The sequence below is a fragment of the Lissotriton helveticus genome, chromosome 7 (genome assembly GCF_964261635.1).
Source record: "Lissotriton helveticus chromosome 7, aLisHel1.1, whole genome shotgun sequence".
In the NCBI taxonomy this organism is placed as follows: domain Eukaryota; kingdom Metazoa; phylum Chordata; class Amphibia; order Caudata; family Salamandridae; genus Lissotriton; species Lissotriton helveticus.
The window spans coordinates 1,823,013,967-1,823,039,126 of NC_136068.1; the positions used below are offsets into that span (position 1 = coordinate 1,823,013,967).

Here is a 25,160-nt window from a genome sequence, read left to right on the forward strand (position 1 = left end):
ATGCATGGAATCATTTCATTATGAGCAAAAGACTAATCCCAGAACTCAACAATAACCAAACACTAAACCTACCTCTGGGATCCAGAGCAGCGAGCTGCCCGGCGTAAAACACTACAACAGATCATCAGGGTAGCAAGTGCCACACAAATGCAATTATAATCCAATACTACATATAATGCTCACTAAACCTGATTCTATAACACTCAGCCGTGAGATAATTCTAGTTCAATCACGCTGTATAAAAATCCCTTTTACTGCTTGACACTTCCACAGTCACGGAAGGCAAAGCTGATAGTGGTCATGTCCATTGCCCAGACTGGCACCAGCCCACTGCAACAAACCACCCATCAGCAACTGAACAGGCACAGAAGAACTGAAGAAATCTGCCACGGGCCTCTGCCCACCGCTGAGAGTCCCGACTAGCTGCATACTACAGCCACTTCTTGACATCTCACAAGGACAAGCAGATATGGGATGATATTAACAAAGTCCTTCCCAGATGATCCCTTCACCACCTCTCCCTTTACCTATGCCTGGTCAGGACCATACACTTTAAAGAGAATGTCTCAGAATTGACAACCCAGTGCAGTATCAGCTCAGTGGACTGAGATCACAAGGGCCCTGCAGAGCTGCTCAAAGCTGCCAGCTTACTGGAAACCCTAACTCCGCACTGCGCTCATTCTGGTCTATCCTTCACCCACTCCACCAACCTTATACCCTAATAAATTAGCCAACATGCATTGTAGTTATAGTGGTCGTTTGTTGGCCTCAGTTTATTAGGATTATGTATATACTCATTTTGGTCATCATTAGCATGACCCCTGGTCATCTTTGTCATTTGCGAACTGCCATATCATGGTCATAAATCATACATATCCTTAGCATGTTATGCATATCACATTGCGGTACATTCTGCACACTTCCCCCAGTTCGTAAATGGCACTCAAACTAGTTCATTTGTTAGTTCTTGGTAGTCCTTCTTTTCTTGTCTCTTCTGGGACCACCGTTTGGTTGGTTTTCCACGCCCTTTGTGTGTATGGGGGGTAGCTTCTCGCAGGAATTAGGCCCCAACTCGCTACCGATTTGTGCCCTGCCGTCTAGCTGGGTCTGGGCTGCGAGTGCCATCTCCGTTTGCTGCCCACTCCTTTGCTCGGCCAACTCACCCTGTCGTCCGGCATCCCAAAGTGAGTGACCCCCCTCCTACACACTGCCCTGTCTGTGTGTCTCCTTAGCCAACTATTGTACCATTATTTCTCCGCCAACGTGTGTGTTGCTGTCCAGCACTGCGACACTGCTGTTTTTCGTAGATGCAGGTGGGTGGGTCTGAAAAATAGTGTGCCACTCTCCCGCTCCACGAAGACAGGAGCTGCCTGGGGGAGCGGTGGCTTATATACCCCCCACACACCTTTCCCGCCATGCAGGTGCTGTCTTCCCATTGGGGGTTTGTATCTCGCCAGGTCCACTATTGGACGGGGCCTGGTACGACTGTGGTGCTCGTGGGGGGGGGACGTGGATACTTGGCACTGCTTCTGGGTGCTTTTGGATGCCCAGAACCAGTTCTCCTCCCAGGGCTCGGCGTGGATTATGGCGCCGGCCCCTGAGCCTCTCCACCTTTGGGGGTGCTGCGGCCTCTGCAATAAACTGCATGCCTGTCTGTCACACCTCCTCATTCATCACACTGATAAGGACCGAGGAGAGTAGGATCTGCTTACTATGGTTACCCCCACTTTTTGCTGGTGTTTCACTGTTTTTCGACTTTAGTCTGGCTGGGGCCTGCTAACCAGGACCACAGCCTAGCTGCTTCCTCTCTAAATTGATTGCATGTACATTAGGTACACTCTAGATTGGTTACTGAGTTACCCTTGTTAGTCCCTAGTATATGGTACCTTAGGTACTAAAGGCATAGGTACCCCAGAGGTCTACCAGGGGCTGAAGCATGTATTATGCCACCCCTGGGAAGCCTTCCAAAATGACACCGCAGGACTGCTACTGCAGCCTAGGTAAGGTGGTGCATGCACCTCTTACTAAGATATAGGTTATCTATATTTTCCTTATATCACTGACACATATAAACCTATAAGTCACTCCTATGGCAGGCCTTATCAATCCTGAAGACAGAGTGCTTGGTTTTGTGTGAGAGGGTGCCCATGCACGAGCAGGATCCCTCTGCAGCTTTCGGAATCAATTCCATGTACCCCCATGTAAACCCCAGCCAAGCGGCCACCAACCTCACAAAATGGATCAGCGACTGCGCAGACGACCTCGCCCCTCTGAAGACCCCGCCAAGCAGACCCGGCAGCAAGAAAGCCCCATGGTTTAACAACGAACTCAAGAGCTCCAAGAAGAACTGCAGAGCACTCGAGAAAACCTGGCGCAGAGACCCAACACCAGACAACATGACTGCCCTCAAGCTCGCCACCCGAAAACACCACCAACTCATCCACGTCGCCAAGAAAACCGCATTCAAGGAATGACTGGACAACAACGCACACAACAGCAAGGAACTCTTCAACATCGTGAAAGAGCTCTCCAACAACCCCAACGCCGGAAACGACATCACCCCTTCGCAAGACCTCTGCAACTCCCTCGCCTCCTACTTCCACAACAAGATCGCGGACATACAAAACAGCTTCAGCACTCAACCGACGTACGCCACGACCGAACCACCACCCCCCACAACCACCCTCCGCGCCTGGACCCCGATCAGCACCGAAGACACCGTCCGCACGATGAACTCCATCCACTCCGGATCTCCTACCGACTCCTGCCCTCACCACGTCTTCAACAAGGCCGACGCTGTCATCGCACCCCACCTGCGGGACATCATCAACACCTCCTTCAACACCGCCACCTTCCCGGAGAGCTGGAAGCACGCCGAACTCAGAGCTCTACTAAAGAAACCATCAGCCGACCCCACCGACCTCAAGAACTACCGCCCCATCTCGCTGCTCCCGTTTCCGGCAAAAGTCATCGAGAAGACCGTCAACAAGCGACTGGCCGCCTTCCTCGAGACGAACGGTTTCCTCGACCTCTCGCAGTCGGGCTTCCGGGCCAACCACAACACCGAGACCGCCCTGATCGCAGCTACCGATGACATCCGAGCGCTGCTCGACAACGGAGAAACAGCGGCCCTCATCCTCCTGGACCTCTCCGCGGCCTTCGACACTGTCTGCCACCGTACCCTAGTACAGCGCCTCAGCAACGTCGGAATCCAGGAGAAGGCACTGGAGTGGATCATCTCCTTCCTCGCCGGAAGGACACAGAGAGTCCGCCTCCCCCCGTTCAGATCGGAGGCCACCGAAGTCATCTGCGGCGTTCCTCAAGGCTCCTCGCTCAGCCCAACACTCTTCAACGTCTACATGAGCCCCCTCGCCGACATCGCACGCCAGCACAACCTCAACATCATCTCCTACGCCGACGACACCCAGCTGATCCTCTCCCTCACCAACGACCCCGCCACCGCCAGAGCCAACCTGCACGAAGGGATGACAGACGTAGCCAAATGGATGTCGAACAGCCGCCTGAAACTGAACTCGGACAAGACGGAAGTCCTCATCCTGGGATCATCACCCTCCGCCTGGGACGACTCCTGGTGGCCCCCCGCCCTGGGCAGCGCACCCAAACCAACCGGCCACGCACGCAACCTGGGCTTCATCCTGGACTCCTCCCTCTCCATGACCAGACAAGTCAACGCCGTCTCCTCGTCGTGCTTCAACATCCTGCGCATGCTACGTAAGATCTTCCGATGGATCCCCATCGAGACCAGGAAGACGGTCACCCAGGCCCTCGTCACCAGCCGTCTGGACTACGGCAACTCCCTCTACGCCGGAACCACCGCCAAACTCCAGAAGAGACTCCAGCGGATCCAGAACACCTCAGCACGACTCATCCTGGACATCCCCCGCCGCAGCCACATCTCCGGACACCTGAGAGACCTGCACTGGCTCCCGGTCAACAAGAGAATCCCCTTCCGGCTCCTCACCCACGCTCACAAAGCCCTACACAACCAAGGCCCAGGATACCTCAACAGCCGCCTCAACTTCTACGCTCCCAAACGCCAGCTTCGATCGACCAGCCACGCCCTCGCCACCGTCCCCCGCATCCGAAGAGCCACCACAGGAGGAAGGTCCTTCTCCTAACTGGCCGCCAAGACTTGGAACTCCCTTCCGACCCACCTCCGCCTGACCCAAGACCACCTCGCCTTCAGGAAGCAGCTCATGACCTGGCTGTTCAAGCAGTAGCGGACCCCCCCCCCCCCCCCAGCGCCTTGAGACCCTCCGGGTGAGTAGTGCGCTATATAAATGCTTTGATTGATTGATTGATTGATGTAGCTGTTCTGTGATGCAGCCAGACCATATACTATTAAGTGCATTATAACCTCGCAGTAAATGCTAACTTTGGAATGGCTACATGGAAACATGTTGTGTTTGGTGTGAAACACTTTGGAATCCTATCCCCCCTCCCCACCCCGCCCCCGCCAGTCCTGGCAACGGGGGTAGAATTCCACCCTTCTAGAGGGAGAGACATGTACACACTAACCTAACCGGTAATAGTTTAAAAGAGCCACAGACACGAGACTGACCTCCTGCTTCTGGACGAAACTCCAGCCTGTCTGGGAGGTGTAACCACCTCCCAGACAGGCTTTAGTGTATTGGGGCTGGGTGGGTGCATTCAGAGAATGCTTTTCAGACAGTGCTGGGGGCACACTTAGTGTCCCTTTGCATACCCCAGTTCAAACCGGTTGCTGGGGCGGTCAGCCTCCGCTCTGGCTCGCAATTGGACAAAGGGAAAGGGGTGTAACCACCCCCCTCCCTAGATCCTCCTATAGGTGGGTCCCCAGAGTATGTCTAACCCCCTAACTTAGTATAAGTATGGAAACCCAGTCTTTAGGACTTCAGATTACGTCTGGATGAAACTCTGCAACATATATCCCGGTACTTCGACATTCTATATCGACTAGAAGATGGAAGAATCTCCCTTGGGGTCAAGGAGTGACTCCCTCTGTTCAAACAGGCACCAAAGAAGGATCTTGTCAGTCTGCTTATCCAAGGCTCCTGCCAGTTTTGATGGATTTGTGACTCAGGACACAGACTTCCAGACTTCACCGAGGCCGACATGAGATCCCAGAAAAGCTGAGACCCACAGCCCTCAAGAGTGACGTGGGACCGGAACTCCTGTACACCGTGCACATTTGGTAGTGCATCAACTTCCCGAGCTTTTCCGAAGTTGTGCATTGGGCTACTTGTAGTCCAAGCCCGGAGCACTATCTGCACTGAAGATTGTGGGCCTACACTGCACGAGTGTTCCGTCAGCCAGCTTCTAGCATTTCTGCTCGAGGCCCCCATCACGATCCCTGGTCCGACGACTGGTGGGTCCCCATGAAGGTAACTCTTCTTTTCCTTGCGCTTTCCTGGTTGCTCCAGACTTGCCATGACTCCCCTCCAAAGGGTGAGTCCCTCAGACCTTGCTGGTCTGCACTAAAGCCAATCTCTGCTTTCTGCGTGGGTTGCTGTTGCCAAGGCTTGTTGGGTCCCACCCGGAATCCGATACGGCAGCACTCGACATCCTTCATGGGACAGCTCAAATCCAGCTGCTGGTCATCCTCGATGCCTCCTGGTCCTCGTGGCTGAAGAGTCAAGCTTCACCTTCTTCATCTGCAAGCACCCCACACCAGTTGGCATCTTCTCATTGCCTTTCTGGTCACTGGCAAGTGACCCAGACTCTGTCCCCTCTGCTTTCAGGTTCTTCAGATCTCTGATCCACCCTTGGATCCACATGGACACTTTCCACTTGGTCGCCTGCAGCACTTTTCAGCAGCTCACCATTGGAATCAACAACGAAACCCGACACGAAAAGACACCTATGCACCCGGCATCCCTTGGTGAGGTAACTCGAGTACTCTGGTGCTCCACTGGGTGTTGACTCTAGAACCTCCAAGTTCTGAAGGGGTTGCTCCAAATCCTCTTCTAAGTGTCCTTTATCTGTAATTTTCCAACCGCAACTTTCCCCATAGATGTTAATGGTAATTCGTGGCTGTGTTTAGACACTGCACACGTCCCCGTGGGTCCCCTGTGTCACTACTTTGGGTGGTTCCTGGTGGCCCCAGCGGTTCTAAAGGCTCTAGGCTTTGCATCTATGTCAGTTGTGGTTCTTATACCATCAATAAGGGTAGCTTGGACTGGTGCAAGGTGCCCACAAGAATAGTGGATAGCATATGCCAGGCCAACTTTTCACAAGCACTGTGTCCCATAACACGATAACTGCATCTTAGTGGTCCTCACGCATGACACAGAAACACTCCCCGCACAGGAAAAAGACAAAGACAACAACCACCCAACCACACATTCTACATGGTGTAGCATGCTACCCATGTGGGCAAGCACTTCTCTCCAGCCTGTCTATTTCCTCAGCTGCTGAATATACAAGTTTGGCATCTGCAGGAGGGAGTGTGTGTGTGGGATGGGGTTGTGTGATTAAGATAGTATATGGCGATGTAGTGTGAGAGTGGTCCTGTTGGAGCAATAATGGGTTCATTAAGAAACCTTTGGGTTACCCTGAAAAAGGTGTTTGTGTGGCTGCTAGTGCCAGGGTAGATGATAGAGTAGACGTTGCTGAAGGACACATATTACATGGATCTCCGCAATGTGACAGCGTGGCAGTGCCCACGGAAGTGTGATCACAGAGGCGGCTGTGAGTCCAAATAGAGGTGCATTGACTGAGCTACACGCCAGTGGCCAATCACAGGAATATAATGAGATGATAAGGTCCACCTATAGGCAAAGCTGGATGGAGATCCCGGACTGGTGAATGTTTTTATTTATTCTGCATTCCGTCCATCAATTGTGTGCCTTTTGCTTTCTCTCCCTAAGTGCGCCGGGTATGCCCAGACGTGGGTCCCGGGCTCACTGTGTCACTGGATTCAAGCTATCCTGGCTGAAGAGGGGTGAAACTCCAAAACCGGTCCTAGGATGCTTGTTTCCGGTCCAGGGAGGACCTGGCTTGGCGGTTCGGGCTGGACTGTTCCCATGAGGCACAAGGTCAAGACTGATTTGCATATGGCCAGGTCTAAACTGGGGTGGCATGGTGAGCAAAAGAATTATGCATTTAACCCAGATCTCTTAGTTGGGGGTTAATATTTTGATTTGTTCTGCATACCGTCCATCAATTGTGTGTCCTTTGCTTTCTTGCCCTAAGTGCGCAGGGTATGCCCAGATGTGGGTCCCGGGCTCACTGTGCCACTGGATTCAAGCTATCCTGGCTGAAGAGGGGGTGCCTTGGGTCGGGATGGACTGAGGGGCCAGCAGGGGGTGCCTTAGGGAGGGATGGACTGAGGGGCCAGCAGGCAGTGCCTTGGGTCTGGATGGATGGAGGGGCCAGAAGGGGGTGCCTTGGGTCGGGATGGACGGAGGGGCCAGCAGGGGGTGCCTTGGGGTGGGATGGTTGGAGGGGCCAGCAGGGGGTGCCTCGGGCAGGTTGAACTGAGAGACCAGCCGGGGGTGCCTCTGGCCGGGGGTGCCTCCGGACGGGATGGACCCAGGGACTGTCAGTGGATGCCTTGGGGCGGGATGGACTGAGGGGCAGCAGGGGGTGCCTTGGGGCTGGATGGACTAAGGGACCAGCAGGGCGTGCCTTGGGGCGGGATGGACAGAGGGGCCAGCAGGGGGTGCCTTGGGGTGGGATGAACTGAGGAACTGGCAGGGGGTACCTTGGGTCAGGATGGACTGAGGGGCCAGCAGGGGGTGCCTTGGGGTGGGATGGATTTAGGGACCGCCAGGGGGTGCCTTGGGGCAGTGTGGACTGAGGGACATGCAGGGGTCCCTTGGGTCAGGATGGATGGAGGGGCCAGCAGGGGGTGCCTTGGGTCGGGATGGACGGAAGGGCCAGAAGGGGATGTCTTGGGTCGGGATGGACGGAGGAGCCAGCAGGGGGTGCCTTGGGGTGGGATGGATGAAGGGGCCAGCAGGGGGTGCCTCGGGGCAGGTTGGACTGAGAGACCGGCCGGGGGTGCCTCCAGGCGGTATGGACTGAGAGACCAGCAGGGGGTGCCTTGGGGCGGGATGGACTGAGGGGCCAGCAGGGGGTGCCTTGGGGCGGGATGGACTGAGGGGCCAGCAGGGGGTGCCTAGGGGTGGGATGGACTGAGGGAACGCCATGGGGAGCCTTGGGGCAGACAGGACTAAGGGACCGGCAGTGGTTGTGGGACCGGCAGGGGGGTACCTTGGGTCAGGATGGACTGAGGGGCCAGCAGGGGGTGCCTTGGGGTGGGATGGATTGAGGGACGGCCAGGGGGTGCCTTGGGGCAGGTTGGACTGAGAGACCGGCTGGGGGTTCCTCCGGGCGGGATGGACAGAGGGACTGTCAGTGGATGCCTTGGGGTGCGATAGACTTAGAGACCGGCAGGGGGTGGGATGGATTGAGGGACCGGCAGGGGGTGCCAGAAGGAGGTGCCTTGGGGTGGGATGGACTGAGGGGCCAGAAGGGGGTGCCTTGGGGTGGGATGGACTGAGGGGCCAGAAGGGGGTGCCTTGGGGTGGGATGGACCGGGGACTGGCAGGGGGTGCCTTGGGGTGTGATAGACTTAGAGACCGGCAAGGGGTGTCTTGGGGCGGGATGGATTGAGGGACCGGCAGGGGGTGTCTCAGGGTGGGATGGACTGAGGGGTCAGCAGGGGGTGCCTTGGGGTGGGATGGACAGAGGGGTCAGCAGGGGGTGCCTTGGGGTGGGATGGACAGAGGGGTCAGCAGGGGGTGCCTTGGGGTGGGATGGACTGAGGGGCCAGAAGGGGGTGCCTTGGGGTGGGATGGACAGAGGGGTCAGCAGGGGGTGCCTTGGGGTGGGATGGACAGAGGGGTCAGCAGGGGGTGCCTTGGGGTGGGATGGACAGAGGGGTCAGCAGGGGGTGCCTTGGGGTGGGATGGACTGAGGGGCCAGAAGGGGGTGCCTTGGGGTGGGATGGACAGAGGGGTCAGCAGGGGGTGCCTTGGGGTGGGATGGACAGAGGGGTCAGCAGGGGGTGCCTTGGGGTGGGATGGACAGAGGGGTCAGCAGGGGGTGCCTTGGGGTGGGATGGATTGAGGGACCGGCAGGGGGTGCCTTGTGGCAGGACTGAGGGGCACTAGCAGAGCCAGGTGCGGTCCCAGCAGTAGAAAAAAGCAGGAGGGATAAGGCGGGGGAGGAGGGCTGTGGGGGGGGGGCTGTGTCTGGCTCCTCCCACTGCATTGGAATCAGTAATTTGACGCGCCCCACGCCGACCCCCCGGTGCTCGTGTTCATCATGCCTTGTCTTTCTTCAGTCATAGTAGGTGTCACCAGGACGACTGTGATGAAAGGCTGTGGTACCGGCCCCCTCTGTGGAAGAAGCCTTCAGTACAACACCGGGAACACCACCCTGTACAGCAAGGTGGAGTGCTGCCAGCCACTCGACTGCAAGCCACAGGTTCCCACAGGTGAGGTGCTCTACAGGGAAAGGGCTGCCATGGGTGACGCGCTGCAAAGGGGTGCGTGCACGTGCATGTGGTTGCCCGTGGTGGGGGAGAGGGGGGTTTGTATGTCAGACAGCCTGTGGTAACCCAGAGAGAGTGTTCCATGTGACAGACGACACACAGGTGGGTATTCCTCAGGTGAGGCATTCACGGGCGCGACGTGCCACAGGTGAGACGCACCACACCAGCGTCGCATTGGTAACGCAGGCACTCGGGCAAAGCCCGAGGGACCAGTATCCAAGCTCCAGCTGTGGGCTGCTTTTTTTAGGCAGGCTCGGGGGTGATTTGGGCAGTTTCTGCATTGTTCGATGCAGCCAGCGGCCCAGTGGGTGCCTGAATTGCCTTTCTAGCGGTAGATGGGCGTCCATTACCTCCCTTTTATCAACGAGCAGTGGTGTCACTCCCATTCTCTCGCTGGGCCGGCCCATTAATGTATGCACATTGGGCTGGGACCAGAGCAGTAGTGGCCTCACTTGTTTTCAGGTATGTATCACCAGTGCAAGCTAATCTGTGCATTTTTTTACCCCCTCCTCGCCCCCCCCCTCCCCTTTGTTATAAAATGTCGCCGAAGCAGTGTTTTGCGGAAAGGCAATATGCAAATGTGGGCCACTTTTTTTTCCCTAGTGTGCCCGGGCCACTTTTTAATCCCGATCCAACCCTGCCCAGAGGGGGGGAGGGGGACTCCATGTCACTGACACCCCACAAACCTTAGGAGAGTCATTCCTTACTGCAATGTTCATCAGGTGAGATACACCACGCATACCGTAAAACAGAGTAGGGATGCGGGTCCATGCCTCGGTCAGCCTACAAGTCGGGTTTTCCTTAGGAAGTCATTCCATAGGTGCAGTCTTCTACAGGTGAGATGCACAACACACACATGGTAAGGCATTGGGGGTGTGATCCCTGTGCCAGATAGCCTACATGCCTAGTCCCTAGGTCATTCCACAGATACAGTGTGCTACAGGTGTGATGTCCCACACATGGGGTGCGGTACAAAAGGGGGTGGTGATGGACGGAGCATCTGAACCAATCAAACACTCACACCCAGTCGAAAGATCTGGGTTTGATCTATCACCGTCCTTTAGCCCACTCTGCCACCCCAGTTCAGACATGGCCATATGCAAATCAGTCTGACCCTGTGCCTCATGGGCACAGTCCAGCCCGAACTGCCAAGCCATGCCTTCCCTGGACCGGAAACAAGCTTCCGAGTTCCGGTTTCTGGCATGCGGTGCCCCACAGGGGAACAATTCCACACGTCAGGCAGACAGTCTGGTCTTTGGTATGTGAGTGAGGAGTTCTCACAAGTGGGTGTTCTAGCGGGTGAGAGGCCTAAAGATGCTTTCAGAAACCCGAGGTGCAGTTTAAAGCAGATGATCCCATGATCAAGTTAACCCGTGTGTGTTTGTGAGGAGAAGCAGCTTTCTGGAGTGTTTTCCCTGTTTTTGCTTGCTCAGGACATCTTTCATTTTGAACTCTGCAACTCTCCAAAAGATCCAGCTAAATTTAATCTATAACAACAATCAATAAAGGACAGTTTCTCAGATGCTGGGCCAGCTGCTCTTTTTCAGTATCTGAGAAACTGTCCTTTATTGATTGTTGTTATAGATGACATTTCACTGGTTCTTTTGGTCGTGCATGAGGAAAATATAGTAGCATCATTCTTCAGGTACCTTTTGAGATTGTGAGAAGGTTTTTTACTGTAAACCCTTTGCATGCCCTGGTCCTCTATTGTTTGCACATTTCTAACCTTTATCACAAATTCTCTTCTTTGCTCTTCTAAATTATTTAACGCAACGCACTTGGGGCCATATGTATCAAGCCTTTTGCGAATCGCAAAGGCCGAAATTCGCAGAATTTCAGCCTTTGCGATTCGCAAACGGCCTTTTTGCATGTTTTGGTATGTATGAAATATTCGCAAAATAAGGAATAGCAAAGATTTGCGATTCCTTATTTTGCCATAGCATTTTCCTTAAATGCTATGTATGTAGCATTTTTGGGTTGCGAATTATGGTTAAGAATTCGCAACTTACCACCAACTTGTAGTTGATTGTAACTTGCGAATTCTTCAAAATGCACAATTTGGCATTTTTGAAGGTGGCATGTGATGCACACACATGCCCATAGGGAATGTATGTGCGCCATATGCACAAACATGTACATTTCAGGGGTGCAGCAGGGTGTCTTTGAGACACCCCTGCACCCTCGAAATAATTCTCAAATTGCGATTAGCAAATTGCGAATTCGCAATTTGAGAATTATTTCGCAATCATTCCTATGGGCCTCCTGGCCCATAGGAATGCATTGGAAATTATTCCTTAATTGCTAATTCGCAAAATGCGAATTCTCAAATAAGGAAGATTAAGAAATCGCTAAAAAATAGCGAATTTCTTCATACATACCATTTTGCGATTCCTAAATAGCGATTCATTAACAATCGCTATTTAGGAATCGCAAAAGGGTTTGTTGATACATATGGCCCTTGATGCCTAGATTAACACGGATGTGTTTTCTTCACTTATTGTTCCTTATTCTGCCTCTTGATTTCTTTGGTGCACGCCAATCCACTTTTTAGACTGTGTTGTCTTTGTGTTTTGAATTTTTTTTTAAATGAAGTTAGTTTGTCACCGGGGCTGACTCTGGTCACCTTGTTGCCTTTATTAAATATTCATGCTATACAATTATGCAAATATATATATTGATGATACATCTCCCCGTGATTTTAGTTGTGCTTGTTTGTCCCACACCACTCTTCCATCCCCGCCCTCATGAAGGTGTTGCCCAGGCGTGGGCCGTACACCGAAACGCGCGTTGGCGTTTAATTCATCTCGTGTCCGTGGATTGTGTTTCCATTCCCCACCGGGACGATACACGAGAACCTACCATCTGAACATCAGGTGGCAGTCTTACCACCTTGATTGATTTGTGATGTCTTGGAATTGTTTGTCGTGTAGAATGAATGTACAGGTCAATTTGAATGTATGTTAGTATGACTGTTAGTTTTGAATGTGATGTGTGGGACATTGTGTATATGCATATTTATTGTTGAGTATTAAATTATCCATTTATATATCCTGTCAAAGTCTGACAATCATGTTTGATATTATGAAAATAAAAATGAAAAATAATGTTGCTAAAGTAACTTGGCTGTTGGAATATTGAATATATGCAACTGTCAGCTCTGGTGCTTGGTGTATAATTTTGGGACCCTCTTCTTAGGGCCTTTTTGTAATTATTACATATAGGCAGGTGATTTTTGTGTATTGAAGGAGAAATAAACATTATACCACAGCTGACATCTGCTGAAGCTTGCCAATCCTAACGCAATGGTGATCACGAAGACTGTCTTCAAAGTCAACTACCTAAGAGAAAGGGCATTACTGAAGCAATACCTAACATACTATTCTAGGCAGCATAGTTGAGATGCTTTCCTACTTTGTACCCTTCAACCATCAGTTGATTTGTGGGCATGGATTTCAGCATGACCCTCAAACCTTGATCTTTACTGTATCAAGATACTCACTGAGTATATTGATCACCTTTTTACATGGTTACACCCACTTTTTGATTCCAAAAAGGAGGACAATGGGGCAAGTTTAAAGAGGTCCAACATGCGTGCCCCACTTTTTGCCTGACATCTGATGCAACCTAACTTGATGTGCCCTGGGTCCCTGCCAACCAGGTTCCCAGGGCCTATGTTCTTTCCCAAGACTGTACCTTTGTATTCACAATTGGCACATCTCTGGCCAGAGGTAAGCCTCTTGTAAAAGGCACCGCGGGTACCAATGGCACTGTGACTAAACAGAAGGGGACCCCCTAATACGAATGAGGGCAGGTTTGAAAGGGGAAACTGAAGTACTGAAAATGAACAAGGGAAAACCTGCCACTTTTTATATAGAGAGGTCCTAAAAAAGGATCCTAAGATACAAACGTAACTTCGGAGCAGCCATCCAGAGAGAAACAGCATCAGGCCTGAGTGTACATTTTAGTGTTTTTTATTCATTTTTAGACATTTCTCAGTTTTTATACATATTACAAAAATAAGCGCAAAATCTTTTTATAATCATTTGTTAAAACATATACAAAAAATTATTTTCAACACGAGTCCCACAAAACACTGTTTATATTTCACACTACCATAACCACGCATTCAACTCCTAAACAAACATCCAATCTTGCTTTCATAACTATACATTCAATCACACAGGAATATTAGCGCCACAAGATGAATTGATGATTGGTTGGAAAAAGTATCATCAAACACAAAGCGGTGGGCAGAAAGGAATAATAAGGACTGTAGATATGAAACACAATCCTGTTGCCCACAGGAACAACGCCAACGCGCGTTTCGGTGTAAGGCCCAACGGGGCCACACCTTCATCAGGGTGATAATATACCACTGGGTAGGGGACAAAACATCTGAAAATAAAAAGAAAAGAATGTATATACTTGCATTTTAGTACATATGCAAACTTAATCATTATGTATTTTCAAATATGTGCTTCATTATTACTCTCAATATATATCAAGCTAAAGCTCTGATGGGTGCTCCGAATATTCAAAATTCATAACTACATCACGCGCGTTTCGGTGTAAGGCCCAACGGGGCCACACCTTCATCAGGGCGATAATATACCTCTGGGTAGGGGACAAAACATCTGAAAATAAAAAGAAAAGAATGTATATACTTGCATTTTAGTACATATGCAAACTTAATCATTATGTATTTTCAAATATGTGCTTCATTATTACTCTCAATATATATCAAGCTAAAGCTCTGATGGGTGCTCCGAATATTCAAAATTCATAAATACATCACAGTAACACAATATAAAAAGTTCATACGGCCTAGGAAAAACAGTTCATTCAACGGGCATACTCATCAGACATCAATGGCACTGTGACCAGGGAAGACCTCTAAGGACCACCCTTAGAGGCTCTGCACCTTAACACACGTACCTTGTCACTGCATGCTGTGTGTTTTGAAGCAGAGAAAAGTGAAGAGTCGACTTTGCACACATCCCTGTGTGCCATGCCTGCAATCCACTCCCTAAGGCCCAGGTCAATCACCCCTCTAGCAGTGTGCACTAGCCCTAAGATGAGGCTATAGAGGCAAGATCCCTGTACCCCTACAGTGTCTAATTTCTTTCTTAAACTTAGTAAGTGTAGCAAAGCCCTAAAGAGTATATGGTCAGGGAGCTGGTCATTATGAACTTCCCAGCTCCATAATGGCTTTACTAAAAACTGGGAAGCTTGGTAGCAAACTTCTCAGCACATTAAACCCACACTGATGCTGGTGTTGGATTTATTGTAGAATGCACTCAGAGCGCATCTTAGAGATGCCCCCTGAAAATGGACCCTCACTGGTATGGTTCCTTAATGGCTGCCTGCCATTTGCCACTACCAGATAGGTTTCTGGACCCCTGGGTAGAGAGCCTCCACTCTCTGGGTCCAGAATCAAAGCCCATACTGGGCAGAAGTGTCATGCCTCCTTCCACAAGAGGGGCTGGGTCCATGAAAGGGGAAGCTTCAAAGGCCTGCTGCCTTTGGAAGCCGTCTTTACCTTTTCCTGCCCCCAGCAACTGGCTTCCACTGGTTCTGGCCCTCACTTTGGGCGGGTGAATCGTCGGGAAACCCAAGATATGAAGAGAGGTGTGCTTACCTTTGCCAACCACACCCCTCAATCAATCAATCAATCAATCAGGTCATTTGTATAGCGCACTACTCACCCGTAGGGTCTCAAGGCGCTGGGAGGGGGGGGGTGCCGCTACTGCTCGAACAGCCAGGTCTTGAGCTTCTTCCTGAAGGAGAGGTGGTCTTGGGTCAGGCGCAGATTGGTCGGAAGTGAGTTCCAGGTCTTGGCGGCCAGGTAGGAGAAGGATCTTCCTCCTGTTGTCGCTCTTCGGATGCGGGGGACGGCGGCGAGGGCGTGGTTGGTTGATCTGAGGAGGCGCTTGGGAGTGTAGAAGTTGATCCGGTTGTTGAGGTAGCTCGGGCCTTGGTCGTGTAGGGCTTTGTGCGCGTGGGTGAGGAGCCGGAAGGTGATTCTCTTGTTGACCGGGAGCCAGTGCAGATCTCTCAGGTGTCCGGAGATGTGGCTGCGTCGGGGGATGTCGAGGATGAGTCTCGCCGAGGCGTTCTGGATTCGCTGGAGTCTCTTCTGTAGTTTGGCAGTGGTTCCGGCGTAGAGGGCGTTGCCGTAGTCCAGTCGGCTGGTGACGAGGGCTTGGGTGACCGTCTTCCTCGTCTCGGTGGGGATCCACCGGAAGATCTTACGTAGCATGCGCAGGATGTTGAAGCATGACGAGGAGACGGCGTTGACTTGTCTGGACATGGAGAGGGAGGAGTCCAGGATGAAGCCCAGGTTGCGTGCGTGGTCCGTCGGTTTGGGTGCGGTGCCCAGGGCGGGGGGCCACCAGGAGTCGTCCCAGGCGGAGGGCGTGGAGCCCAGGATGAGGACCTCCGTCTTGTCTGAGTTCAGTTTCAGGCGGCTGGTCGTCATCCATTCGGCTACGTCTCTCATCCCTTCGTGCAGGTTGGCTCTGGCGGTGGCGGGGTCGTTGGTCAGGGAGAGGATCAGCTGGGTGTCGTCGGCGTAGGAGATGATGTTCAGGTTGTGTTGGCGTGCGATGGCCGCGAGGGGGCTCATGTAGACGTTGAAGAGGGTTGGGCTCAGCGAGGATCCTTGGGGTACGCCGCAGATGACTTTGGTGGCCTCTGACTTGAACGGTGGTAGGCGGACTCTTTGTGTTCTTCCGTCGAGGAAGGAGGTGATCCATTCCAGTGCCTTCTCCTGGATTCCGATGTGGCTGAGGCGCTGTACTAGGGTGCGGTGGCAGACAGTGTCGAAAGCCGCGGAGAGGTCCAGGAGGATGAGGGCCGCTGTTTCTCCGTTGTCCATCAGAGTTCGAAGGTCGTCGGTGGCGGCGATGAGGGCGGTCTCGGTGCTGTGGTTCGCTCGGAAGCCGGACTGTGAGGGGTCGAGGGATCCATTCGTCTCGAGGAAGGCGGCCAGCTGTTTGTTGACGGTCTTCTCGATGACTTTGGCCGGGAACGGGAGGAGCGAGATGGGACGGTAGTTCTTGAGGTCGGTGGGGTCTGCTGTGGGTTTCTTGAGGAGAGCGCTGAGTTCGGCGTGCTTCCAGCTCTCAGGGAAGGTGGCGGAGTCGAAGGAGGTGTTGATGATGTCCCGCAGGTGGGGTGCGAGGACAGCGTCGGCCTTGTTGAAGACGTGGTGAGGGCAGGGGTCAGTCGGAGATCCGGAATGGATGGAGTTCATGGTGCGGATGGTGTCTTCGGTGCTGATCGGGGTCCAGGTGCGGAGGGTGGTGGATGGTGGCGTCGTTGCGGTTGTGGCTTGCGTTGGTTGGTTGTTGAAGCTGTTGTGTATGTCCGTGATCTTGTTGTGGAAGTAGGACGCGAGGGAGTTGCAGAGGTCTTGCGACGGGGTGATGTCGTTGTTTCCGGCGTTGGGGTTGGAGAGCTCTTTCACGATGTTGAAGAGTTCCTTGCAGTTGTGTGCGTTGTTGTCCAGCCGGTCCTTGTATGCATTTTTCTTGGTGGCGCGGATTAGTTGGTGGTGTTTCCGGGTGGCGAGCTTGAGGGTGGTCATGTTGTCCGTCGTTGGTTCCCTTCTCCAGGCTTTCTCGAGGGCTCGACAGTTCTTCTTGGAGCACTTGAGTTCGTCGGTGAACCATGGTGTTTTTCTGCTGCAGGATCTGCTGGGCGGGGTCCTCAGAGGGGCGAGTTCGTCCGCGCAGTTGCTGATCCACTTCGTGAGGTTGTCGGCGGCCTGGCTGGGGTTCGCTGAGCTGGCGGGAGGGTGCTGGCTCAGGGAGGCGGTGAGCTGGTCGGCTGTGATCTTGTTCCAGCTTCTTCGAGCAACCTGTTGCTGGAGGTGGTGGGTCGTCGTTCTTCTGAAGGTGAAGTGGACGCAGCTGTGGTCCGTCCAGTGGAGTCCTGTTGCGTGGCTGAAGGTGACGTCTTTGCTGGATGAGAAGACGGCGTCGAGTGTGTGTCCGGCGAGGTGGGTGGGGGTGGTCACTAGCTGCTTGAGTCCGAGGTTGTCGAGGTTGTCGAGCAGGGTGATGGTGTTGTGGTCGTTGTTGTTCTCCAGGTGGAAGTTGAGGTCCCCCAGGAGGATGTAGTCGGCGGAGGGGAGAGCGTGCGGGCTGACGAAGTCGGCGATGTCCTCGCTGAATCGTGTGCGCGGTCCCGGGGGTCGGTAGATCAGGGTGCCTCTTAGGGTGGTCTTCGGGTTGGTGTGTATCTGGAAGTGTAGGTGTTCGGCGGTGGTGAGGGTGTCGTCGGTGTTGGTCGTGATGCGGATGGTGTCTCTGTGGATGATGGCGATGCCTCCTCCGGTCTGGTTGTTGCGGTCCCTCCGGGTGATCTTGTAGCCCTCTGGGATGGCGATGGCGATGTCTGGGGCTGAGGAGGTGTTCATCCAGGTCTCGGTGATGAAGGCAACGTCGGGGGCGGTGGTGTCGAGCAGGTTCCAGAGTTCTACGGCGTGTCTGTGGACGGAGCGGGTGTTGAGCAGGATGCACTTGAGGTGGGTGCTGCTGGAGGTCGGCTTTGCGGGTGCAGGGAAGGTCCGGATGCAGGTGAACTTGCAGGCGTGGCAGCTGAAGGGTCCGTGGGTGTGCTTAGGGGCGGCTCGGTGACATCCTGGGATGTGGCCGGTGTTGAGTGCGGTGAGGTCGGCGGCGCTGTAGATTCGTCGGGTCGGCTTCCGTCGGTGGGGGCCAGGGGTCCTGGCACTGGGCGCGGTCCAGGCGCGGACGGGCGCAGACGGGCTTACCTTTGGCGCGCCTTCGGCGCACAATCGGCGCGCCCGCTGCGCGTCAACGCTGCGCGTTCGCACGGTCGCCATTTAAGGCGAAGTGCGCGGGTGGGCGGAGCAGCTGGGAGGCGGGAGCGGGGAGGGAAACAGAAGAGAAAAGGGGCGGGGCTGAAGGCGGTGGCGGGAAGCGGGAGCGGGGGTCAACACGACGAGAGACGGCAGAAACAGGAAAAACAAGCACAAAATCAGGACAAAACGGGGTAAAAATGCAGAGACACACGAACAGGGCACAGGAAGAAAAAAAGGAAGCAAGCACAAATTCTGGAAAAAACGGGGGAAAAAATACTGTTACACGCGATCAGGGCACAGGAAGAAATAATAAAGAACAAGCACAAATTTTGGTCAAAAAACGGGGGAAAACCAAGGAGAGCTCTCAGGGCGGCTGCGAGGCCGGCGCTGAGGCAGAGGCAGGCACTGGGGGGCACACGCAGCAGCTGGTGGCCGTGCGGCGCGGGGGTGTCCCACAAGTGGGTCACACTCACCTGCGTCGCACGGTCGCCATTTAAGGCCAAGTGCGCGGGTGGGCGGAGCAGCTGGGAGGCGGGAGCGGGGAGGGAAACAGAAGAGAAAAGGGGCGGGGCTGAAGGCGGTGGCGGGAAGCGGGAGCGGGGGTCAACACGACGAGAGACGGCAGAAACAGGAAAAACAAGCACAAAATCAGGACAAAACGGGGTAAAAATGCAGAGACACACGAACAGGGCACAGGAAGAAAAAAAGGAAGCAAGCACAAATTCTGGAAAAAACGGGGGAAAAAATACTGTTACACGCGATCAGGGCACAGGAAGAAATAATAAAGAACAAGCACAAATTTTGGTCAAAAAACGGGGGAAAACCAAGGAGAGCTCTCAGGGCGGCTGCGAGGCCGGCGCTGAGGCAGAGGCAGGCACTGGGGGGCACACGCAGCAGCTGGTGGCCGTGCGGCGCGGGGGTGTCCCACAAGTGGGTCACACTCACCTGCGTCGCACGGTCGCCATTTAAGGCCAAGTGCGCGGGTGGGCGGAGCAGCTGGGAGGCGGGAGCGGGGAGGGAAACAGAAGAGAAAAGGGGCGGGGCTGAAGGCGGTGGCGGGAAGCGGGAGCGGGGGTCAACACGACGAGAGACGGCAGAAACAGGAAAAACAAGCACAAAATCAGGACAAAACGGGGTAAAAATGCAGAGACACACGAACAGGGCACAGGAAGAAAAAAAGGAAGCAAGCACAAATTCTGGAAAAAACGGGGGAAAAAATACTGTTACACGCGATCAGGGCACAGGAAGAAATAATAAAGAACAAGCACAAATTTTGGTCAAAAAACGGGGGAAAACCAAGGAGAGCTCTCAGGGCGGCTGCGAGGCCGGCGCTGAGGCAGAGGCAGGCACTGGGGGGCACACGCAGCAGCTGGTGGCCGTGCGGCGCGGGGGTGTCCCACAAGTGGGTCACCCCTCTGGTGGGGAGGCGAGGTGAAGCACAAATCTCAGTTCAACTCCATCTTAAAGATGAGGGGACTCAGCCAACAAGGAAGATGCTCATATCTCCTCCCACTGAAGGGTGGCATAATAGGGAGCATGAAAAAAAAAGTATTTGATTGGTTTGGATGCTCCGTCCATCACCACCCCCTTTTGTACCGCTTTGGCCACCATTAGTGTGGCAGGGTATGCTCAGACGTGAGTCCCTTGCTCACTTTGCCACTGGATTCAAGCAAGCCGGGCTGAAGACAGCTGTAATGCCAGAAACCGGTCCTCGGAAGCTTGTTTCCGGTCCAGGGAAGGCATGGCTTGGCAGTTCGGGCTGGACTGTTCCCATGAGGCACAGGGTCAGACTGATTTGCATATGGCCATGTCTGAACTGGGGTGGCAGAGTGGGCTAAAGAACGGTGATGGATTAAACCCAGATCTTTTGACTGGGTGTGAGTGTTTGATTGGTTCGGATGCTCCGTCCATCACCACCCCTTTTTGTACCGCTTTGGCCGCCATTAGTGTGGCAGGGTATGCTCAGACGTGAGTCCCTTGCTCACTTTGACACTGGATTCAAGCAAGCCGGGCTGAAGACGGCTGTAATGCCAGGAAACCGGTCCTCGGAAGCTTGCTTCCGGTCCAGGGAAGGCATGGCTTGGCAGTTCGGGCTGGACTGTTCCCATGAGGCACAGGGTCAGACTGATTTGCATATGGCCATGTCTGAACTGGGGTGGCAGAGTGGGCTAAAGAACGGTGATGGATTAAACCCAGATCTTTTGACTGGGTGTGAGTGTTTGATTGGTTTGGATGCTCCGTCCATCACCACCCCCTTTTGTACCGCTTTGGCCGCCATTAGTGTGGCAGGGTATGCTCAGACGTGAGTCCCTTGCTCACTTTGCCACTGGATTCAAGCAAGCCGGGCTGAAGACGGCTGTAATGCTAGAAACCGGTCCTCGGAAGCTTGTTTCCGGTCCAGGGAAGGCATGGCTTGGCAGTTCGGGCTGGACTGTTCCCATGAGGCACAGGGTCAGAATGATTTGCATATGGCCATGTCTGAACTGGGGTGGCAGAGTGGGCTAAAGAACGGTGATGGATTAAACCCAGATCTTTTGACTGGGTGTGAGTGTTTGATTGGTTCGGATGCTCCGTCCATCACCATCCCCTTTTATAATAGGGAGCATACCCACCCCTAGGAAGGGACCCATTGGTCCCGACCTGCACACCCCTTTAACACCCCTAAATTTTGTATTTAGGGATGACCCTAAATCTTGCCTCCTCAGATTCGATCAAGAAAGAAGAAGGACTGAAGAGCCTTGCTGACCCAGGAAGAAGAAAAGGACACCAACTGCCTTGGCCCTTGCCCTACCAACCTGTCCTGTCTACGTCTAGCCTACAGCCAGAACCTCAGCAAGTTCAGCAGTCAGCAACCCCCTGAGCCTGGAGGACCTGACCAGCGACCTTCCCACAGACTTGCTGTCCCGTGAGCACCGAATTTGTTCAACCAAAGACTCGCCTCCAGAATCCTGATACAGCCAACTCTGCGATTCTACACCACTCTGCACACGACACCCATGGCCCGAGTTCGAGTGGACCAACACCACAAGGAGGTCTCCCCAGTGATCCTGACCTGGAATCAGGTCAGGATCCCCGACCTCCCTCAAGATTTCCGACTACGCCTGCAGCCTCAACCTGAAGGGTTCCCAAGACCGCGACCGGAGCTGGTAAGAAAACCCAACGTCAGAAGTCACCCCTGCGCCCAACGCCCCAAGGCATTGGGTGGGCCAACCGACAGTCTCTAGGCATCCACCAAGATACCAACTTACCTCTCCAACTGGAGGTCGCCTTCAGGAAGTCTCCCTGCCTGAGCCAGCAGCATCTTTTCAAAACCGAAGGTCTCCATTGGAAAGCACAGGGTCCCCAACTGGCGTTTTGTACCCTGCACCCCGCCACCAGAGTACCGCTGGTGGTGCGGCTCCTGTGCTGGATCCGTGAATGGTATTTGGACTAAATATCTGATTAGAGATATCGAGGTGCAGAAATATCAGAATAAAATACTGTGATACAAAAACATTGTGATGCAGAAATATCGTTGTCAAGAATATCAATCTTTCAGGTAAGTAATATTATTTTCAAGAATATTGCTGTTGTTTTTATTGTTTTCAATAATATTGTTGTACATAATATATTTATTTGTTATCTTTGTGTGTTAGTTTATATATTAATTGTATGTGTTACTGTTTGTTGATAACATTATTTTTAAAAATAGTTTGTAATTTTAAGTGAGTTATACGTTTTTTATTTAATTGTTAATAGTAATTTATATTGTTGGAATCGGTTGCCAGGTTTGTTGGGGTGTAGGGAGGAAGTTAAATAATAACAATGAATTAATACATATTAATTAATTAACTGACAAATAAATATGTACATTTTGTAATTATTTTTTTCAAGCTATTAGGTGCGGGTTGTTGGGTTTGATGGGCAAGTTAATTAAATACTAATTAATAAACAATTAATTAGCAGGTTAATATCTATTTAATCAATTATGTAAATTGTGTAATAATTGTATTTTTTTAATTATATGTTAGGTGAGGGCCGCTGGGTTTGTAGAGGTATTAGGTGGGAAGTAAATTATGAATCAATTATTAAATTATTCAATTGATTATCAATTTTTTTTAATTGTGTTACATTTATTTATATTGTATGTTTGGGCTGCTAGGTTTGTAAGGGGAAAGTGTGGTAAGTAATTAAGAAATAAATAACTATTTTTTAAATTGGTAATTAATTTTCAATTTGTTTACTAAACATGTTAATAGTTTTTTTATTTTTTGTATATACATATATATATATATATATATTTATTTATATATATATATATATATATATATTTTGGTTAAATAATAAAGTTTATTTTAAGAGTTTCGTATTGGTTATACATTAATGGAGTTATGTTTCATACATGTTATGTCTTTGAAGTGAAGTACTTTCACTACTGTTCCACAGACTGGAGAGAGAATAGTACATTTTACCCCTCAAGAGTCCAAAGCTTTCCTAACTGTTGCACACACTGCAGTGGGAATAGTAAATTCTACCCATCTGAAGTCCAACCCTTTCCCTACTCTTGCACATGCTGCATTGGCAATAGTATATCTATTATTCTCAGATTGTATACTTTTTAAATAGTGTTTAAATCTATCTAATATTATTATTTATTTGTTTATCTTTTTATTATTATATGTACATATGATTATTTTTTGTATATTTTTAGTAAATGTCTTGTTACTTAATTAATTAATTAATTAATTTAGAATTTTGTATTTGATTTGTTATTTCTTTTAATGTATATATGTATGTGTGTGTGTGTGTGTACATATATATATATACCATAGACACACCTCTCCCACAAACGCAGGCCCACCGTCCCCCGACAGCCAACTACCACATTCCTGCCCAACAAACCGCCTACACTCTGGGTTTATGTTTTATGTTTTATGTGTGGATGTCTCTTTTCTTTATTTTCATACAAAAGTCAACGAATAACAACCAAAAATGTCTGATATATATGTTACATGTTACCTGTAAATACCAATAAAAACATTTAAAAAAAAAAAAAGAAATCAACACAGTATGGTCTAAAAAAAAATATATATATATATATATATTCACTGAAAAAACCATAGGTTATAGACCATATATAGTTAGGAATTAGCATTTACAAAACCTTGAAAATTCACTGAAAAAACCATAGGTTATAGACCATATATAGTTAGGAATTAGCATTTAAAAAACCTTATTTTACTCACACAAAACCATTGAAATTCCATATATAGTTAGTTGCACTAACTATATATCGCGCACCCGCAATCCACTGCTGATCATGTCACATATTACATCATTCATGACATGGTCAGTGACATCACTGATGACATCATCCAGTGACTGTGTGTTTCTGTAAAGTTTAAATATGTTTTAGATATTGAAGAATGAGTAGATGTATAACTGTCTGGACGAAGGATTTAGTAGGTGCATGACTGAATGTATGAGTGAGTGATTAAATGTGTCTCACTGAGTGCATGGGTTAGTGACTAAACTGTCTTAATTTGTGCATCATTATGTCTGTTGTTCTGTAAACTACTGCATGTGTTGATCAGTAGCTATATGATTAACTATATGGGTTATTGATTGATTGTCCAAGTATTTGTATGGGAGACTGAGTGTGTGTGTGGCTGGCTGGGAGGTGTGTGACTCTGTGCAGATCAATGTGTACTTGTATCAATGATTGTATAAGAAAGTAAGTATGTGTTACTATATGTTTGAAAATGTAAGGTGCTCTATGTTTAACTGTATAGACAAGAAAATGGAAGTGTGATTGATTCTTTACAGGACTGACTAGGTGTGTGAGTAACTCCATGGATGAGTGGCAGAGTGTGAGTGTCTGTATAGGTGTATGAGTGCATATGATAGTGTTGTAAAGATGAGTGATTGTATGTATGAATGATTGTATGGGTGAATGAGTGAATGTGTGTGTAGACGTAGGAATCAGTGAGTACGTATGTAGTAACTAGTATTGGTGTGTCAATGGTTTCAAAAATTATACTCTGTATTTAACACTGGGTGAAACAGAGGTTATATTAAAATGTGAGGAGATGCATTGTATTGTCACATGAATGATATCATCAGTGATGTGGTCATTGATGTCAAATGAGATGTCATCAGTGATGTCATCAGTGATGTCATTTGAGATGTCATCAGTGATGTCATCAGTGATGTCACTGACCATGTCATGAATGATGTAATATGTGACATGATCAGCAGTGGATTGCGGGTGCGCGATATATAGTTAGTGCAACTAACTATATATGGAATTTCAATGGTTTTGTGTGAGTAAAATAAGGTTTTTTAAATGCTAATTCCTAACTATATATGGTCTATAACCTATGGTTTTTTCAGTGAATTTTCAAGGTTTTGTAAATGCTAATTCCTAACTATATATGGTCTATAACCTATGGTTTTTTCAGTGAATTTCAATGGTTTTTTAATAGCAAATATCATAAGCTGTCGAATGTCAAGTACGTGGTAAGTGAAAACATTTTCGTGTTTATGCACACTGATCTGCTTTGAATGGTGCCCCCCCCCCCTCATTTCTATTAGGAGTACTCTCTCTTTGCAGATAGTGAAAGGTAGTTAACGCAGGCCTTTGCCCCCGTTGTAATCCGTCGTGCCTGCTTCTCTCTCCATTTGATTGATTGTTATCCAAGTATTTACTGTTTTAGAATTAGTTCTCTTTGGTTCATTCTCTATTTACAAACAAACACAGAGTCGCAATACTCTGTTTAGTCTTTGCAGATAACGAAAAATCGTGTAAAAAAAAAGAAAAGGAATCGAGCAAAATCAGTAGGCCACTAA

The 25,160-nt window shown here is 50.6% G+C and overlaps 1 protein-coding gene across 1 annotated transcript in view; it reads left to right on the forward strand.

The window, feature by feature from the left end:
* LOC144767733 (urokinase plasminogen activator surface receptor-like) overlaps nt 1-25,160 on the forward strand; it is a 129,696-nt gene that overhangs the window by 74,890 nt on the left and 29,646 nt on the right. Inside the window, exon 5 of the mRNA XM_078651119.1 lies at nt 9,293-9,445. Coding sequence (XP_078507245.1) covers nt 9,293-9,445 — 153 coding nt within the window. The remainder of the gene's footprint in view (nt 1-9,292; nt 9,446-25,160) is intronic.